Genomic DNA, 21,429 nt, shown 5'->3' with positions numbered 1-21,429 from the left:
TGGACCTACCCAATAAATTCACAACCGAGTGAAAAAGACACATGAAGTGTTCGTCATTACCTAATCATAATTACTGCATCAAAACTTCACACATACGGTCACCATTACTAACCTGACTTTTGTCCCCAAAAATAAAATCATGTTGTGACACTCATTTCTAAATCGTTACTTAATAAAGCTTCACTAAAAGGAAGTGTATGCCATTTTAAATTCTTCACAAAGTAAGTCTTGAGTCGTCATTCGGTCACTATTACTTCATTATCTGTGCACTTATTTGTTTCCCCCTGAATGCTGAAATACAGAAATACTTAAAGTCATTCTTTTTAATTATGGAAACTTTATTACTATCAAATAGTTAGTGGCCAGTTACATTTAACAACACAATTATTTGTGTTCACCTCTCCCCTGTTAGAGGGTTTAAAAAATGAGCTGCAGGAGAAAAAAAAACTTATCAAACTATTAAATCTTTCAGAAATTAAACATGGAGTTTATTCAGAGATCTTTCGATCTCAACGTTTAGTAAAGCTCGAAGAAGATAAAACTTTATCTACTGTTCATCCAACTCACAAGTTCTCTGGTTCAGCTTTTCATTTGAACATCAAAAGGTGTATCACTCTTCACTCTACACAATGATTACTGCCACCAATAACTCTTTGAATGTACATATGGCATGTGGCTGTTGTTTTAAGACACACTTGAACAAATGTGGATGCGTTTAATGACATTTACTTACTAAGCTACAACATACAGTAAGAAGGTCTTAATAAAGGTAATACATAAAGCTGTAGTTATAGCTGTAATGACAAAGTCACTCTACTCATTTTAGAGAAAAGCTCATTGATTAGGACATAGTAATGTTGATCTCCACATTTAAAACCTGAACACATCTGATTGGATTATAAATGATTTTATCTTCATCATTTATTCTTTATTCAGATTGAGTGGCTGCAGGTTGTCAGAGATCAGCTGTGATTATCTGGTCTCAGCTCTGAAGTCCAACCCCTCCCATCTGAGAGAGCTGAACCTGAGTTGGAATAACTACCTGCAGGATTCAGGAGTGAAGCTGCTGTGTGGTTTTCTGGAGAGTCCACACTGTAGACTGGAGACTCTGAGGTCAGACACCATGTTTTCTTTCTGTGCTGAGATTAATATGATGTGAAAGTTGTGCTGACAGTAAAGTGCAGACATAAGGCTGATATTATACTGATCCACACTGAGTATCTTAATGCTAAAGTCTGTTTTCTTCTTCAGTGGTTTAGTCCATTGACTGTGGCAGATCAATGTTGAGCTCCACATTTAAAACCTGAATATAACAAGAAAAATCTACACTGAATCACTCTTTATTTCCATCTTATATTCCCCATCATGTGTTTTAAAAGACACAAATACAATCAATAAATCAATAATCTCTATTTCAACTATCAGACAATAACAAGTAATAATGTCATTCTTATCATTATTATTATTATTATTATTATTATTATCATTATTAATATTTTATTGTTATTATTATTAACATTATTATAAACATTATTATTGCTATTATTATTATTATTATTATTATTATTATAAACATTATTATTGCTATTATTATTATTATTATTATTATTATTATTATTATTATTGTGTTACTTTAGGTTAGAGGGTAGGTCCTGTCATTTCATTTATTTATTTGTTATTTTAAATGTGTTTATGTTAAATGTCCCTCCTATCTGAAACACTTGTTAGTCCCATGAACATCTCCATATCCAATTAGACACATGCAATATCCTTTTCTCTTTCTTTCAAGAAGTTGGACGCAGGTCATTTTAATTTAAAGCTCCATCTGACTGGAATAATCTTCCACTTTCTTTGAGATTATTTAGTATTGTATGAGTTTATCCCAAAATCCATCCTGACATATTTGGTATCTTTGTAAACTTTAGGATCTTGAGTGGAACCTTCAATCAGTTTCTGTGGGTTTTTCTTTGTGTTTGGCTGCACAACATGAGTTTGTATAGATGGAGCCACTGGTGGAGCTGGCAGAGGTTAAGAGCTGAAGTCACTACGTCTTTATTGAAGCAGCAGCACGTTGTCATTAATATTAATGAGAGCTCTTTTTCACTCTTTGTATTTTACTATCTTACTTATTCTATCAGAAGAAATAGATACGCTCAAGGAGGATTGATGGAACAGGACAACGGTTTGAAAAGAGTAGTAACAAATAGCTTTATTGGCAACAGTGCCACCTTTAAGTGCAAAACATAAAATATTTCAGATATGACTGAATTCCTTTCTTGTATCAGAAGTTATCAACAAGTCAGAAAATGACACTGAATAACGCTCAGTAGAAAACAAAACTCTTCACAGTATGAGTTATGAAATATATGGGCCCAAAATAATCAACAGACCAGAGAGAAAATTCAAAAGAGTCCAAAAACAGAAAAAGTAAAGTGTGAATGAAGTCAATATTCACAGTTTGTCCTTCTTCAGTGTGTTTGTGTGATTGTTCATCTACCCGGGTAGTGTGACTTTATGTTTTATTATCTGTATGAAGAGATGTTCTCTCCAATGCACAGTGAAGCTCTCGCTGACACCCTCCACGATCCAATGGGCTTGGTTCTGGCTCGCCATCAGAATCCACTCATACAATAAAACCAACCTGCATAGAGCAGTAGTAGTAGCATCTCTTCAATACAATCTTATTCATCTCGTTAATCTCTCTTTATCTATTTATCTTAACTGTACAGTATTAACTCTCTTTTTATCTTAAATCAATGAACGTGAATTATTCAATGACAAAGTTTCATATACAGCTGCACAATAACTTTAACAGCCAACACACAATTATATATATAAATCTTTAAATGCTTTTAACTCATCACAGCTTAATGTACACAAATTATGAAATGAATGACTTTCAATCATGTTTTTATCAAGAAAAAGAAATGAATTATCTTCTGTAAACTCAAGTTCACACAGCTGTGTGTGTTTGAGCTCAACAACCAGCTTTCTTAGCTGTATAACAGGTGCTAGTGCTATTAACACAGCTCAACATGTTTATCTGTCTCCGGTTGGTTTTTAAACACTATCACAGAATCATAACTATACACAGTGGAGACATATTCAATAAAATAAGTAATTATCTGTGAGCGGCAACGCTAATCCTTCATAGCATTTACTGACCGGAGTTTTCACTGGATAATAATCAATATCCACACGGTCAGCTTTGACAAGAAAAACCCTCTTCCTTGTACAGAAGTCCTCCAAAATGGTCATTTTAACAACTTTACAGTCAGTTATCAACTTTATTAAACTCGCTCTCTCTCACGTGGAGCTCTGGTTTGTATCGGTGCATGAAAAATAAACAGAGAAAGAAACAAGGAAACTAAACAACTACATCTGAAATCTACTAGACTGTATAGTTCTACAGATTGTTAAACTGTGAACATTGGGGATTACACTGTGTGTGTAACTAATGGGTGTTACATTTATTCTTTATTCAGATTGTGGAGCTGCAGGTTGTCAGAGATCAGCTGTTCTTCTCTAGGCTCAGCTCTGAAGTCCAACCCCTCCCATCTGAGAGAGCTGAACCTGAGTTACAACAATCTGCAGGATTCAGGAGTGAAGCTGCTGTGTGGTATTCTGGAGAGTCCACACTGTAGACTGGAGACTCTGAGGTCAGTAGAGGGTTGGAGTCAGTCCATGCTGGCTAAGCTTTCCTGCAGCAAAGTGTCTCTCACTCAGTAAAAGTATCTGTGATTGATAAACTAGTGACAATCTGCCCTCGCTCTGCCCCTCCTGTACAGTCTACTGACAGTCACCCTGCAGAGACACAGAGACAGACGCTCTCTGTACAGATACAGTCTTTATTTTAACCAGTGCAGACCAGATAAAGCAACAGTGAACAGCAGTGAACACATCAGCTGGTGCCAATAGATTTGTTACCAAGTTGGTTTTGATGGTTTTGATTGGCTACATCATTAACAACGAGCCTCCTCCACACATTGTTCACTTGCTGATGTAGAAACAGAATTGAATTGAATAGTGATATACACCAATCAGCCATAACATCATGACCACTGACAGGTATTCTAGGCCTGACTGAGATCAGCAGCATGCTGTTAATCAGGGTTGACATGAATAGGTGTATTAATGTTGTGCTGACATTATGATGATCCACAATAACACAATGACGAAGTCACTCTACTCATTTTAGAGAAAAGCTCATTGATTAGTGTGGTATCTGAAGGCTTATAAATTTAAATTACATTCTGTTATAAGTTCAAATGATTGTTGATGTCAGCATATGTAGTGTTAGTAGTACATGAGATCAAGGGACTAATTCATACTATGGAATGTTTATGGCTTTACATTAGCCTCTGGCCTCAACTGTTTACGGCTTAATCCTTTACCGTTTGTGGTTGAAGGGCATCTGACCTTTACTTGATAACCCTCACCTCCCCTTATCATCTTAAACATTTGGATTGGAACCAGTTGTTTCTTTTGATCTTTTGGAGTAAAACTGACCTATATAAACCCGTGTTCAAGGTGAATTAGACAGAGTTGTTCATTTGGCTGGATGCTCTCCAAGCTCCCGCGGTGCTTGTATAGATGCTGAACTTTTTTGTAATAAACCTTTTTATATACAATCAAGACGGTGTCAGCGGACTTCTCTTCAACACATCTTCACATCATCGCTACTTAATATACCACATTAGGACATAGTAATGTTGATCTCCACATTTAGAACCTGAACACATCTGATTGGATTATTAATGATTTTATCTTCATCTTTTATTCTTTATTCAGATTGAGTCACTGCAGTTTGTCAGAGATCAGCTGTGATTATCTGGTCTCAGCTCTGAAGTCCAACCCCTCCCATCTGAGAGAGCTGGAGCTGAGTAACAACAAGCTGCAGGATTCAGGAGTGAAGCTGCTGTGTGGTTTTCTGGAGAGTCCACACTGTAGACTGGAGACTCTGAGGTCAGTAGAGGGTTGGAGTCAGTCCATGCTGGTAACAACTCGTTTGTTCCACTATAACAATAAGTCACAGTACAGGAAAAAGTTCACAGACTCATATTTACCTCTTGTTGATCACAAAAGTTCAAACCCTTAGGATAACTAATCAGCTTCTGCCTTTCTCCACAAACACCAGAGCTAGCAGGGTACGACTAAGTACTCTCTACCTGAGAATGTAATTTGGTTGGCTGTTTAATCCAGAACAGTCCAATTACAATAAAGAAACACAAAGATTGACATATCATGCATGAACCAGGTTAGGCTGTAAGGCTGAATACAGTGTGTAATACAGATACATATAAAACAAACTATGTTAATCTACATGAACTTCATCCTTTGACCTCTGAACTGTAGAGATTATACATCTTATATTTAAACACATATTTAACCTTCCATTTACATTTTAAACAGTATTTATATCCATGTTTTTAACCATATTTATACATGTTAAACCTCTCTTTTTAAACTATTTACTGTCTGATGACTACATGAATTATCCACATCTTGAAGTCTAAAAGTATTTTATCCAGGGCTACATTTAATTAACAACTGAACCTAATTTATGTTCATACATAACTTACATCCATAAAGTTGTAAAGTTGCTTTTGTTCATATTTTAATGTTTGTTGAACTAAATTTACTCTGCAGTCACAAAGACTTCTGTTTGTTAAAGAAACTGTAGAAAATGTCCACTGTTAGTTGTAGGGATGCACGATAACTTTTTTTAAAACCCGATACCGATAACCGATAACACACACACACACACACACACATACATATATATATATATGATCATGACATTAATACTATGAACAAACCCAAAAACACTTTTGACTCTTTCAATGGAGATATTGGCAAGCCTCTCAAAAAACAATAAAGGCCCCTGAACTGATGCAAATACATGCATTGGGATTACAAACTGAAACTGTTCAAATAAATAAATAATTATATATATAAATATACATATATATATATATTAGGGGTGTCACGATTCTCCAAATTCTCGATTCGATTTAATTTTCGATTTTAAAGTCTCGATTCGATTTTCGATCTTTTTTAATATTACTATTAATGCATTCCTTATATGTTATTTACTTTTTTTGGCCTTTTCCTTTTCTGTTTCGGGGGGCTTTTATTTTGAAACTGTTCCAACTGCCAGGATGTAAACAGAACAAACATTAAACAGAGACGTGAACATAGTGAAATGAAACAACAAAGAATGATGATTTGATTGTTTCAGCACACTCCGAAGAGACCCAAGGTTAGTGTTCATGCAGTATGTTCTTATCAATGTGCATTTTAAGCCTTAAAGTCATTTTGGACTGTAACTAGATCATCTTTTCACTTGTTCACATTTTCTAAACTTGTACATTGTAAACCTTCTTCCGCTCTGAACAGATTATTAAACACTGAATGATTTCAAGCAGGAACATTGTCTTCTAAACTTACATCTTTTATTCTTTATTCAGATTGAGGAACTGCAGGTTGTCAGAGATCAGCTGTGATTATCTGGTCTCAGCTCTGAAGTCCAACCCCTCCCATCTGAGAGAGCTGGAGCTGAGAGACAACAAGCTGCAGGATTCAGGAGTGAAGCTGCTGTCTGATCTTGTGAAGAGTCCACACTGTAGACTGGAGACTCTGAGGTCAGTAGAGGGTTGGAGTCAGTCCATGCTGGTTTCAGCAGTATTGTACTAAACACAGTTAGTATCAAAGCAAAGATCCAGTATTTGCTGCTTTCCTCAGTGAAGCTGTGAGAGGAGGATGGTGACAGACTTCAGGGTTGGACAGAAAGACAGACAGAGACTGTAAACACTGATTATTGACTTCTGTTGTCTGTCTTCTTCTCTCCTCAGATGGAAGTGATCTCAGTCAGAGTGTGAGTGGTGAGGAAGGAGGTTGTGTTGGAGGATCAGCTGTGTCCTGATGATCCAGAGAGGTTGAAGCAGCAGCATCAGCTCTGACTGGGCCATGTTACTGGGAGGTAGAGTGGAGAGGAGAGCTTCATCCAGCAGTGACTGACAGAGGAATCACAACCAGTGGAGATGACTCTCAGTGCTGCAGTCTGAACTGCTCTGAGATCAGCTCCACTGTCAGACACAATGTCAAGTCCACCATCATCCCTGTGTGTTCCTCTGGATGTGACAGAGTATCATCAGTGTATCTGGACTGCTCTGCTGCTGCTCTGTCCTTCTACACAGTCTCTGCAGACACACTGAGACTCCTCCACTCCTTCTGCTCCACACTCAACCACCTCCTCCACCTGGAACCTCCACCTGGATTTTATTCTTTCATTCATTCACATATTCTGAACCCAAACTGCCTCTACACATTCATTCTGTTTATGACAACAGAACTGTAGATGAACACTTACTTAAACACATTTCTTTAAACAGAGTTGCAGTTAATGTTAATTATATTTCTAATTCATTTTGTTCAAACTTTAAAATCAGCCTGCATATATAAAGTTACCTCTCTGGAGTTCTGGTTATTACCAGATACAGATTTATTGTAACACACAGAAACAAGAATATTAAACATGTAGAAAGTTTGGATTTAAGTTTAAAAACTGAAATATGATTATCATTATTAGTAAAAGATTATATACAGTTACTTTTTAAAACACTGCAAAGTGTGGAGATAATTATCTGTGGGTTTGTCTTTGGAAACGACCTCCCTTTGTTTCACGTCGTCATTTGATCCATTGTTAATATGAAAATATTGATTCAAGTCTTTTTTAGTTCCTGAAATATCTCCGGAATTTGGTGGGAAATCAGTGCCGTCTCAGACGTCAGACACACACTGAACACCACATTTTAATAACTTGTTGTATAATATTGTTTCAGTTTTGACATGATATAAACATAATAACTATTAACTTTAGGGTCATTATCAGTGAATATATAGATGTATGTTCCTGTTTTAAAAATATATATTGTATTGACAGTTGTGTTATTGCAACAAAAACAGATCCTGATATTCAAATCTAATTTTGTATTGTCTGTATTATTCTTGTTTTTTTATCCAAATTGTCTGTAAAAATATTGAATAAAAAATAGAAAAACTATTAAAATGCAATGTAAAGAGATGTGTTCTACTTATTCTTTTATATATGTTTATAATCATTTCTGGTATTGATGTTGTGTCACATTATATGGATACATTTGAAATTCAAATTGAGATTTTCCTTGTAAATGTTCTTTCAATAGGATGAACTGAAACTGGTGAAACAGAAGGGATGATGCAGGAATCGAACCTGCACCACCGCTGTACGGCCTTACCTCACAACCCTGAAGGTCCAAATGTCAAACTATCACAGTGGCATGTGAATGCAGCACAGAAACAACACACCTGCACACAGCTGTAGTTTAATCTTTTATCTGTACACAATGTAAACATTAATAACGCACACACACTATATCTTTATATCTTTAACATCACTCAGCAGAGCAGTTAAAGACATTTTACTCCAATACGCAGTAATTCTTTACAAAAGAAACACATTAGAGTCACCGTCAGTCGTTATATGTACAAAATATTCACACGCAGCATCTGGCCCCGCCCACAACACCTGACATCACAGTGACATCACCTGAGCCGCTTACAGTCAGTCAGTATAATGCTGATTATCATCAACCTGGTTATTGATCTGGCAGGTTTCTGATCAACTGAGTCAAAAAAAGAGTAAAGTTTTAGTATTTTAAGCCTTCGTTTGTCAAATGAATAATGTTAATGAAGCGTTTATTATCACAGCCGACTGATTCCTCATGGTTTTATTAGCACTTCCTGGGAACACGTTACTAATTTCACTGATTTTCATAAATGTTTTTCTTCCACATTCATCAGTTCATGGTAGAACAATTCCTCTAAAAGTATCTTTGATATTCTGCTGAAAATAAAAAGGATTTGATTAAGAGATCCTCATCGAAATGTTCATCAATATATATCTGTGATCAGTCGAATCCATCCCATAATATCAGGTAGACTTTATTCTTTATTGCAGGTTTGTAGTTTGTCCTTGTTTAGCTCCAGAAACCTGGATCAGGTGCTGACGTGCCACCGTACAGGGGTAATAATCCGGTTAAACCAGGGACCACCAAAGCCTCACATTCAGCCTGCAGAATATATTACAATATTTCTATATTCATATTATAAGTGTTGTGAAGTTAAATGACATTAAAAGCTCTTCTCTGTATTATTCTTTTATTAAATGCTTTGTTTCACTGCCTGACTGGTGGAGGGATAATCTAGTTATCAGTCAGTTATCAGAGTGTGTTCACACCGATATAGGATCATTAAAATATCACTCATAAAGAAGCTCTGGCCGTCGGTCAATGTGGTCGAAGATCCCGGATTCAAACCACAATCATCTGTTCCCTGTGGTGGTCCGCCGCCCCGTCAGGTCGTCTCCTGCGCGTCCGAACTGACGGAGAGCCGGTCCGACCGGTCTGCCGTGATCCAGTTTCCAGTCTGTGTGTGGTTTGGTCCCGGTGGTTCACACGGTGGAGGGCTTCATCAGAGCCTGATCCCCAAACAGCTGCTTGAAGTGAACCACATGCTCCTCACAGTGCTCTCCTGGTAACACACACACACACACACACACACACACACACACTGTAGACTTGGATTAGAGGAACACAGGATTGAGTCAGGACACCCTGGGGGGAGTAAGGAACTACAGCTGTTACACTATATTATATTCTATCATTAGATTATTATTACTGCTGTATTTGGCTGTTGTAGCTGCTCAGGTGGAGCTGATTTCAACTATTGAGGAAGGACTGTGACTAATTATTATTGTCATTGATCTAAATTGTCCAACTTGAGAATATATTGAGAAATGCCTGTTACAATCATCCAGAGCCCACAGTGACACAATGTTGTCTGACCAACAGTTCAAAGCTGAACATAGTAAAAGTAGTAATACTACACTACAGAAATACTCCATTACAACTTAAAGTGCTGCATAAAAAAAGTTCCTCAGTTACAGAAGTATTATCAGCACAATGTAGTTGAAGCTCCCAGTCTCTCTCTGGAGACACTCCACTCCCCACACCTGCTGTTGCCCTGACAACCGTGACGTCATAGCCACTCCCTGTCCACAGGTAACTTTCACTTTGTGAGCTCGTCGTGTCGCAGCTTCTTCTTCTGTCCATGTGAAGGTTAGTAAGAGACACTTTTCACTGTTTGACTCCTCAATGACTCTTTGTTCATCTTGTTAGTTTAGTTCAGTAGAAAGAGCAGAAAACTCTACTAACAGTCAACTGAGAACCAACATGGAGGAAGAGTTTCCTCCATCTTACTGTCAGTGTGTCACTGTTCAAAGTAATCAGAGTACTCACTGACAGTACTCAGAGTACTCACTGTATGATTTCTGTCTGTCTTTATGAGCTCACCTTATCAATGTAGTTGAAGTATGTAAAGTGAAAGTAGTCAGTGTACAGAATGGCCTCTGTCAGTGTTGTATTATTATATTAGTGGATGATTATTATTGATGCATTAACATGTAATCACTACTTTAATGTTGGAGTTGCTGCAGGTGGAGCCAATATGAACTACTTCAAATACTTTTGGCTGCTTGAATGTAAAATAATGAATTCTATTTTATAAACTGATCCCATGTTTGAAAAGTAAACAGGAAGTAAAGCTGTCAGATAAATGCAGCTCCATGAGGCCATCTAGTGGACTGATAGTAGAAGTAGAGCAGCTGATGGCAGCTTTCTGCTCTCATTCTTCCTCAACACTGACCAATGAGAACAAGCAGCATCTCCTCTGGCCAATAACAAACCACTATTGATCCATGTATTGATTAGTTTGCAATGTGTGACAGTGATGAGAAAAGGCCATCAGTAGTTCCCAGAGTTCACAGTCATGTTTTCTAACTGCTTCTTTAGTCTGAGCAACAGTCCAACAAGACAAAGGGATTCAACTGACACTGAGAGGAAACAGAGAGAAGCAGCCAATCAGTGGAGAAGCAGCTGATAGTTTTACAGGAGAAATGATGTAAATCAGTGGTTCCCAACCTGAGGGTCGGGACCCCCACTAGTGGTCACCAAAGCTTCATGGGGGGTCTGTAGGTGGGCCTATATCTCAGCATCTGGTTCACTTCTGTGAAGAAAAGTCAGTGTAAAGTAAACTGTCTAATAGATCAATGACCAAACATCAGGGACAAGAAAACACTGAATTTGTCCAAAAAGAAGCATATTAAGTATTTATGATTGTTAAAAATGATAAAAGATACATAACACAGACAAACTGTATAAAAAGTTCCCTAAACAGGAAATAATCTGCTCAGAATTCATCAGAATCAACTTCAACTTCTTGCAGTTACTGAGTTCAATATTTGGGTTGATTGTACAGTTTTGGATATAATATGAAATATGTATAAAATATGTCCCTCAGTCAGGGGTCGTCAGTTTACTCAGTGATAGAAAAAGGTTGGGAACCACTGATGTAAAGGATGAATGAGTGATGATGAGTTCTCAGTGCTGATCAGTGATTGGACTGATGCTTTCAGCTCTGCTCTCAGTGTTTCCTCTACAGATGAAGGTAGAAAGTCTCTGGGAGCTGATGTGGATGTGAATTCAGCAGCAGCTGCCAAGGTAACAGGATGGATTTTGGATTATTGGACTAGCTGCCACTGCATGCTCTGACTGGATATAGTAGACTTGGAAAAAGAGCAACATTTCAACTGTTGAGGAGCTTTTCAAAGTCAGTCAAATAGAAGTGAAAGAGCAACATGAAGTGTATTCCTCTAGTCTTCAACCAACCCCACAGACTAAAGAGCATTGTGAATGTCATTTCTTAGATACTGCAGCTCAAAGTGCCAACAACATTTCTACTCTGCATGGAAACTGTCAGATGAGTGGATTTAGTATTGAGCTGAATGAGCCGTTTATATCAGCCAGTAGAATCCTATTGTCCTATTGTGTGTTAGAAATATACAGTCTGCATCTCCAGCATTTACACACTGACAGATGCTAACTTGTATATGTTGGTAAATGAGCATAATTTGCATTAATATTCAGCTATATGGACAATATTTCAGTAATTGTTTGGCTGATTTTGACAATACAGGAGTGTTTTATTGGGGTTATTGAGGATGATGAATTCATTTCTGACATCTCTGACAACATTTCATCTCCCAGTGGGCTGACTTTTGAGTATTTTTTCATCAATTTTGAGATTATTTATTTGCTTAATGCATAACCACATTGAATAAATATCTGAACACCAATGACAAAGAGCTTCCTAAACTGCAGTTCCAATGTATTATGCATATAAATAACCTCAAAATCAGTGAACCTGGACTTCAAATTAAAAAACAATTTAAAGTGCAATTTTGTATTTTGTAAATGTCAGAATTTGATCCATCATCCTCAGCAACTCCCAAAACCACTACTATAGTATCTGTTGAAATATTCTCCATACAGACAAACATACATGCTTATTAATGCTAATAATGATAATTGAGTTGGAATCTGTCAGTTTCTAAATGCTGGGGACCCACACTGTACATTTCTAACATAAAACTTTGGTACTCAACATTTCTGAGTTCATGTTGCTGCGAGTCGACTAATCCCTCCAATCAGAGCTGTGTGTGTTTGTCATGTGACTGAGAGGAATGATGGGAAATATTGTATGATCTCTCCCAGCAGGTTGCTGTGTCTGTGTGAAGGTGTGGGCTCTGCTATGAATCAGTGTGAGGACAGAGAGGAGGGAGTCCCTCCCTCTAAAAGCACTCTGTGTGGGGAACATGACACAAGGACCAAAGCTCAGAGGTGAGATGAGGATCTCTAACTGTCCATGACTCTTCTCCATGTCACAAAGGCTTTGATTCTCCATTTGAAACAAAGACATTTATCTGAGCTAAAGTACGTAGTTGTCAGTATTCAAACAGGGCTGGACGATCTGATCTCAAATCAGTATCAGGAGAAACATTCAGCTTCATAATGAGAAATGTAACAGTAACATGTGTTTGAATCAATCAGAGCAGATTTCCTTCCTCATGTTGCTCACTGCTGATGTTTGTCCTGATTCATTCCAGTCTGACCAGTTCCACATTCTGCTCTTCTGGACTGGACTGGGAGCTGATTGCTCGCTGCTTAGATGTTGTAGCTGCTCTCACTGTAATTATATGGAATTCAGACAGTGTGTTGAAGTGTGTGACATCAGTAAATTGTGTTCAGTAATACGTCCATAATGTCAGTAATTGAAGACATTGTTCTTATTGTCCAGCCCTGTATTCAAACATTTCAAATTATACATCATTTCACAAAGTCTTTGATTCAGTGACAATGTTTCTGAATATGTGAGCTTTAATGAATTTCTTTCTATCAGGATCCATCAGAGACCAGACTGTCCTGAACCTGAACCCAGCTGTGTGTCCATGAAAAGTGATCTCTCTATGGATCGTATTATAGAGTTCAAAGATGGCCACCACTCTGTTGATCAAAGGTGAGGATTTCAAACTGATGATTGAAATAAAAGGATGTGTTTTTATCAGACTCTCAGTTTTTCAACCTTTACTGACTCAGATGAAGTTCTCTGAGCACCAACACTCTTTTCCAGCAGCAGCTGCCTCACACTCACACAGTCAAACACATTCACACTGGGAGCTGCCCAGTACAACCAGTCTGATACAAGCAGACACTGAGCAGCTCCACTAGAGCAGCTGGAGGCTCTAGGTTCCTTGCTCCAGGGCACTTCAGCAGTGTACAGTGAGGGAGGGAGAGCTATATGGAGGGGTTGATGAGAGCTGTTGGGACTGAACCAAACTGAGCTGTTGATTCTCAGTGGGATCAGCAGGACTAGTAAACCTTTACCACTACAGGGAGTCATCAGATTCACTGTTCACATCCAAATATCACTTCATGGACCTTTACCTTGTGTTTGTCTCTGTGTGGACAGACATAATGTGAGCTCATTCTTCATGATTCCTCCACAGAGTGGACCAGGAGAGCTCAGAGGTTCCCAGTGGTCAGTCTGCCCAGCAGCATCAAACACACCTGGACTCCATATTTATGGTCTGTACATGGACAACAACTACTTTTACATCTATTGTGTTCACAATAATCTCCATGCTGCACTTTTTAGACCAGTGGATTGTCAGTCTGTCCAACATGGATCTGATGTTTGCTTCCATGATTTGACTTTGATTGAGTCATTCATATAATATTCTGTTCCAGCTGCTGGAGGACAACATTGTCACTTTTGTGAAGAACGAGCTGAAGAAGATCCAGAAGGTTCTGAGTTCAGATTACCCAGAATGCTTGGAGATTCAGAGGGAGGATGAGGAGGTGTTGGACAGTGAGGATGAAGAGCAGAGGAAGAGCAGCAGAGAGGCATTTCTGAAGATCACACTGCTCTTCCTGAGGAGAATGAAGCAGGAGGAGCTGGCTGACTGTCTGCAGAGCAGTAAGAGGATTTCTCTAAAGATTTAACTCGCTGGATAAATGAGACATTTACTGATGTCTAACAAAGACAAAATATATTCACATACTCATTCTTTAAAGCCAAAATTGGTCACAACTCACCAATTAAAATGCATAAGAACGCCATGATAATTCATTGTAATAAAAATTTCAAAAATAATCATATTTTATTTAAATATACAAAGAGAGACCACTCCTTTTCTTCTGGCTGATGTGTTGCTAACTTCTGTTTCAGTAGTTTATAAATGTAGATATAATATATATATATATATATATATATAATATTTTTTAAAACCTGTCTGCACGAGGGTTCACAGAAAACATGCTTTAAATAGCAGCTGCCGCCAGGTGTGTGCCACCAGCAGTTTAACACAGTGAAATGCGGCAGAGCAAAATCTGTGCGTTTGGATGTGGGCAACAACCACTTACCCTCATTGAAATGACTGGTGGCAATAAGTTAGCCCCATAACTTTTGGTCTCAGGGAGAAACAAAATAGATATTTTCTATCTGAGCTGAACATTTTTCTGCTTTAGGGGAATGAAATATTTTATTTATCAGTCACTTAAGGATCATATTTTCTGTGTCTTCATTAAGAACATCTTGTTGGAGTTTGTCAGCGTGGACTTAAATCTAACCTGAAGAAGAAGTTCCAGTGTGTGTTTGAGGGGATTGCTAAAGAAGGAAACCAAACCCTTCTGAACCAGATCTACACAGAGCTCTACATCACAGAGGGAGGGACTGCAGAGCTCAATGATGAACATGAGGTCAGACAGATTGAAACAGCATCCAGGAAACCAGACAGACCAGAAACAACAATCAGACAAGAAGAACTCTTTAAACCCTCACCTGGAAGAGATGAACCAATCAGAACAGTGATGACAAAGGGAGTGGCTGGCATTGGGAAAACAGTCTTAACACAGAAGTTCACTCTGGACTGGGCTGAAGACAAAGCCAACCAGGACCTACAGTTCACATTTCCATTCACTTTCAGAGAGCTGAATGTGCTGAAAGAGAAAAAGTTCAGCTTGGTGGAACTTGTTCATCACTTCTTTACTGAAACCAAAGAAGCAGGAATCTGCAGGTTTGAAGAGTTCCAGGTTGTGTTTATCTTTGACGGTCTGGATGAGTATCGACTTCCTCTGGACTTCAACAACACAGAGATCCTGACTGATGTTACAGAGTCCACCTCAGTGGATGTGCTGCTGACAAACCTCATCCGGGGGAAACTGCTTCCCTCTGCTCGCCTCTGGATAACCACACGACCTGCAGCAGCCAATCAGATCCCTCCTGAGTGTGTTGACATGGTGACAGAGGTCAGAGGGTTCACTGACCCACAGAAGGAGGAGTACTTCAGGAAGAGGTTCACAGATGAGGAGCAGGCCAACAGAATCATCTCCCACATCAAGACCTCACGAAGCCTTCACATCATGTGCCACATCCCAGTCTTCTGCTGGATCACTGCTACAGTTCTGGAGAAAGTGTTAAAGACCAGAGAGAGAGGAGAGCTGCCCAAGACCCTGACTGAGATGTTCATCCACTTCCTGGTGGTTCAGTGCAAACTGAAGAACGTCAAGTATGATGGAGGAGCAGAGACAGATCCACACTGGAGTCCAGAGAGCAGGAAGATGATTGAGTCTCTGGGGAAAACTGGCTTTTAAGGAGCTGCAGAAAGGTAACCTGATCTTCTATGAATCAGACCTGACAGAGTGTGGCATCGATATCAGAGCAGCCTCAGTGTACTCAGGAGTGTTCACACAGATCTTTAAAGAGGAGAGTGGACTGTACCAGGACAAGGTCTTCTGCTTCGTCCATCTGAGTGTTCAGGAGTTTCTGGCTGCTCTTCATGTCCATCTGACATTCATCAGCTCTGGAGTCAATCTGCTGGCAGAAGAACAAACATTCTTCATTTCTTTATTATTTAAAGACAAACAGAATCTCAAACATCTCCACCAGAGTGCTGTGGACAAGGCTTTACAGAGTCCAAATGGACACCTGGACTTGTTCCTCCGCTTCCTCCTGGGTCTTTCACTGGAGACCAATCAGAATCTCCTACGAGGCCTGCTGACACAGATAGGAAGTAGCTCACAGACCAATCAGGAAACAGTAAAGTACATCAAGAAGAAGTTGGAGGAAGATCTCTCTGCAGAGAGAAGCATCAATCTGTTCCACTGTCTGAATGAACTGAATGATCATTCTCTAGTGGAGGAGATCCAACAGTACCTGAGTTCAGGACGTCTCTCCACAGATAAACTGTCTCCTGCTCAGTGGTCAGCTCTGGTCTTCATCTTACTGTCATCAGGAAAAGATCTGGATGTGTTTGACCTGAAGAAATATTCTGGTTCAGAGGAGGCTCTTCTGAGGCTGCTGCCAGTGGTCAAAGCCTCCAACAAAGCTCTGTAAGTACAGACAGAGTTGGATTTCTATATTATTACTAAAATACCCCGTTATCTTTTAAACTTACAGATTGTTTTGCTTTATTATTGTATTAATATCACAAATGTTATTGCTCTTAATGTTTATTATTGTCCCTACAGACTGAGTGACTGTAACCTCTCAGAGAGAAGCTGTGATGCTCTGTCTTCAGTTCTCAGCTCCCAGTCCTCTAGTCTGAGAGAGCTGGACTTGAGTAACAACGACCTGCAGGACTCAGGAATGAAGCTGGTGTCTGCTGGATTGAAGAGTCCACACTGTAAACTGGAAACTCTTAGGTCAGATCAAGTTAGTTTGCTTAAGTCATATATTATATATATTTCATATTATATTTCTTTAAACTATTGCCTCCTTGCAGTGTAAACACTCTTATCTTAAAATGTCTTAATCATTAAATTTGGTCATCAGGACTTCAGATTTTCAACCATTAATATTCAGGTACTACTGAACCAGAGGAACTAATCTCAGGAAGTAAACTAGAGTCTAAAAGTAGAAGTCCTTCTGTGTGTTTCCACTGCATCAGAAGAATCTTAAAGAACAGGCTAATTAAACCCATGACAGATAAAAAAAATAATGGTAGTGTTTGAAACACAATATTTATATATATACTACTGATATTTATGGTTTTGTGACTCTGATGTTTGATACAATGAATTAATGAAAAGCAGAAATGCAGAGGGTCAAACACAGACTGAAAACATTAGTATCTCCACAGTGACCATCTGCTGACAGTTTAATGGTTATTAAGTGTTACTTTAGAAAGTAACTAATGTGAAACAACCAGAACAGTAATAGTTTTATTTCTCTTTTCTTTGTCCACTCTACTGCCGCTTTCTCTCTCATTGACTCTTTCTATGGAAAAGAGATTATGGTAACACTTTCAAAAAAATTGACTGAATTAATGCTTAACTAAAATGTTAATATATTAAAATATATAAACGAATGAGTCATGATGATTTAATGCATGGATTAATGCAGGATGTGTCATGAATTCATGTTTCCTGTTACTTTGACTTAATGTGAATAATCCACATTCAACAGATCATCAATTTAGGAATGTCAATGAACAGTTCATACATGAATATGTGACCAAATGATCTGGATGCATCTTACATAAAAGAGCATTTCTGACCATGTATCTACTCAGCCTTTCTGACAAAAATATTTCTATGAGAATAGAGCCAACGGTATTTTGACAGAGTCATAACAGTGCCTGGAACATTGTGTGTGTGTTGGGTTATAATAGAACGATCAGACATGTTTAAGCTCTACACAAGTGCCATGGACCTACCCAATAAATTCACAACCGAGTGAAAAAGACACATGAAGTGTTCGTCATTACCTAATAATAATTACTGCATCAAAACTTCACACATACGGTCACCATTACTAACCTGACTTTTGTCCCAAAAATAAAATCATGTTGTGATACTCATTTCTAAATCGTTACTTAATAAAGCTTCACTAAAAGGAAGTGTATGCCATTTTAAATTCTTCACAAAGTAAGTCTTGAGTCGTCATTCGGTCACTATTACTTCATTATCTGTGCACTTATTTGTTTCCCCCTGAATGCTGAAATACAGAAATACTTAAAGTCATTCTTTTTAATTATGGAAACTTTATTACTATCAAATAGTTAGTGGCCAGTTACATTTAACGACACAATTATTTGTGTTCACCTCTCCCCTGTTAGAGGGTTTAAAAAATGAGCTGCAGGAGAAAAAAAACTTATCAAACTATTAAATCTTTCAGAAATTAAACATGGAGTTTATTCAGAGATCTTTCGATCTCAAAGTTCAGTAAAACTCGATGAAGATTAAACTTTATCTACTGTTCATCCAACTCACAGTGTCTCTGGTTCAGCTGTTCATTTGAACATCAAAAGGTGTATCACTCTTCACTCTACACAATGATTACTGCCACCAATAACTCTTTGAATGTACATATGGCATGTGGCTGTTGTTTTAAGACACACTTGAACAAATGTGGATGCATTTAATGACATTTACTTACTAAGCTACAACATACAGTAAGAAGGTCTTAATAAAGGTAATACATAAAGCTGTAGTTATAGCTGTAATGACAAAGTCACTCTACTCATTTTAGAGAAAAGCTCATTGATTAGGACATAGTAATGTTGATCTCCACATTTAAAACCTGAACACATCTGATTGGATTATTAATTATTTTTATCTTCATCTTTTATTCTTTATTCAGATTGTGGAGCTGCAGTTTGTCAAAGATCAGCTGTGATTATCTGGTCTCAGCTCTGAAGTCCAACCCCTCCCATCTGAGAGAGCTGGACCTGAGTTACAACAAGCTGCAGGATTCAGGAGTGAAGCTGCTGTGTGGTTTTCTGGAGAGTCCACACTGTAGACTGGAGACTCTGAGGTCAGACACCATGTTTTCTTTCTGTGCTGAGATTAATATGATGTGAAAGTTGTGCTGACAGTAAAGTGCAGACATAAGGCTGATATTATACTGATCCACACTGAGTATCTTAATGCTAAAGTCTGTTTTCTTCTTCAGTGGTTTAGTCCATTGACTGTGGCAGAGCAATGTTGAGCTCCACATTTAAAACCTGAATATAACAAGAAGAATCTACACTGGATAATTCACTCTTTATTTCCATCTTTTATTACCCATCATGTGTTTTAAAAGAAATGATGACAATAAATACAATGAATAAATCAATAATCTCTATTTCAACTATCAGACCAGAACAAGTAATAATGTCATTCTTATCATTATTATTATAAATATAGTTTATTATTATTATTGTTATCATTATTAATATTTTATTATTATTATTGCTATTATTATAAACATTATTATTGCTATTATTATTATCATTATTATTATTATTATTATTATTATTATTATTGTGTTACTTTAGGTTAGAGGGTAGGTCCTGTCATTTTATTTATTAATTTGTTATTTTAAATGTGTTTATGTGAAATGGAATAATCTTCCACTTTCTTTGAGATTATTTAGTATTGTATGAGTTTATCCCAAAATCCATCCTGACATATTTGGTATCTTTGGAAACTTTAGGATCTTGAGTGGAACCTTCAATCAGTTTCTGTGGGTTTTTCTTTGTGTTTGGCTGCACAACATGAGTTTGTATAGATGGAGCCACTGGTGGAGCTGGCAGAGGTTAAGAGCTGAAGTCACTACGTCTTTATTGAAGCAGCAGCACGTTGTCATTAATATTAATGAGAGCTCTTTTTCACTCTTTGTATTTTACTATCTTACTTATTCTATCAGAAGAAATAGATACGCTCAAGGAGGATTGATGGAACAGGACAACGGTTTGAAAAGAGTAGTAACAAATAGCTTTATTGGCAACAGTGCCACCTTTAAGTGCAAAACATAAAATATTTCAGATATGACTGAATTCCTTTCTTGTATCAGAAGTTATCAACAAGTCAGAAAATGACACTGAATAACGCTCAGTAGAAAACAAAACTCTTCACAGTATGAGTTATGAAATATATGGGCCCAAAATAATCAACAGACCAGAGAGAAAATTCAAAAGAGTCCAAAAACAGAAAAAGTCTGAATGAAGTCAATATTCACAGTTTGTCCTTCTTCAGTGTGTTTGTGTGATTGTTCATCTACCCGGGTAGTGTGACTGTATGTTTTATTATCTGTATGAAGAGATGTTCTCTCCAATGCACAGTGAAGCTCTCGCTGACGTCACACCCTCCACGATCCAATGGGCTTGGTTCTGGCTCGCCATCAGAATCCACTCATACAATAAAACCAACCTGCATAGAGCAGTAGTAGTAGCATCTCTTCAATACAATCTTATTCATCTCGTTAATCTCTCTTTATCTATTTATATTAACTGTACAGTATTAACTCTCTTTTTATCTTAAATCAATGAACATGAATTATTCAATGACAAAGTTTCATACACAGCTGCACAATAACTTTAACAGCCAACACACAATTATATATATAAATCTTTAAATGCTTTTAACTCATCACAGCTTAATGTACACAAATTATGAAATGAATGACTTTCAATCATGTTTTTATCAAGAAAATGAAATTAATTACCTTCTGTAAACTCAAGTTCACACAGCTGTGTGTGTTTGAGCTCAACAACCAGCTTTCTTAGCTGTATAACAGGTGCTAGTGCTATTAACACAGCTCAACATGTTTATCTGTCTCCGGTTGGGTTTTAAACACTATCACAGAATCATAACTATACACAGTGGAGACATATTCAATAAAATAAGTAATTATCTGTGAGCGGCAACGCTAATCCTTCATAGCATTTACTGACCGGAGTTTTCACTGGATAATAATCAATATCCACACGGTCAGCTTTGACAAGAAAAACCCTCTTCCTTGTACAGAAGTCCTCCAAAATGGTCATTTTAACAACTTTACAGTCAGTTATCAACTTTATTAAACTCGCTCTCTCTCACGTGGAGCTCTGGTTTGTATCGATGCATGAAAAATAAACAGAGAAAGAAACAAGGAAACTAAACAACTACATCTGAAATCTACTAGACTGTATAGTTCTACACATTGTTAAACTGTGAACATTGGGGA

At 37.7% G+C, this 21,429-nt stretch overlaps 1 protein-coding gene and 1 long non-coding RNA gene across 18 annotated transcripts in view; one reads left to right on the top strand and one right to left on the bottom strand.

Annotated features, from left to right (window-relative positions):
- Positions 1-21,429, top strand: part of LOC127359477 (protein NLRC5-like) — a 186,285-nt gene that overhangs the window by 28,832 nt on the left and 136,024 nt on the right. For 3 of the 17 annotated variants that reach the window (XM_051393272.1, XM_051393266.1, XM_051393270.1), the window contains exon 1: positions 9,891-10,160. Coding sequence is in view for 8 of the 17 variants with exons in the window: in XM_051393261.1 (XP_051249221.1) it covers positions 1,043-1,113; positions 4,792-4,965; positions 6,471-6,644; positions 19,081-19,254 (593 nt within the window). In the remaining 9 variants the exon portion in view is untranslated. Of the gene's footprint in view, positions 1-1,042; positions 1,114-4,791; positions 4,966-6,470; positions 6,645-9,886; positions 10,161-11,515; positions 11,601-12,653; positions 12,780-13,338; positions 13,456-13,945; positions 14,025-16,967; positions 17,142-19,080; positions 19,255-21,429 lie in introns of those variants that run through there. The other 14 variants (XM_051393261.1, XM_051393267.1, XM_051393265.1 and 11 more) reach the window with 14 other exon arrangements.
- Positions 10,577-11,301, bottom strand: LOC127359545 (uncharacterized). Its single transcript, XR_007882653.1, has 2 exons — positions 11,160-11,301; positions 10,577-10,768 (listed from the first exon to the last, which is right to left on the bottom strand). It is a non-coding gene; the product is annotated as an uncharacterized LOC127359545 (long non-coding RNA).

The sequence above is a fragment of the Dicentrarchus labrax genome, unplaced genomic scaffold, assembly GCF_905237075.1.
Source record: "Dicentrarchus labrax unplaced genomic scaffold, dlabrax2021, whole genome shotgun sequence".
NCBI classification, from domain to species: domain Eukaryota; kingdom Metazoa; phylum Chordata; class Actinopteri; family Moronidae; genus Dicentrarchus; species Dicentrarchus labrax.
The sequence above is the reverse complement of the archived record's forward strand: the minus strand, read 5'-3'. Positions and strand labels throughout refer to the sequence as shown.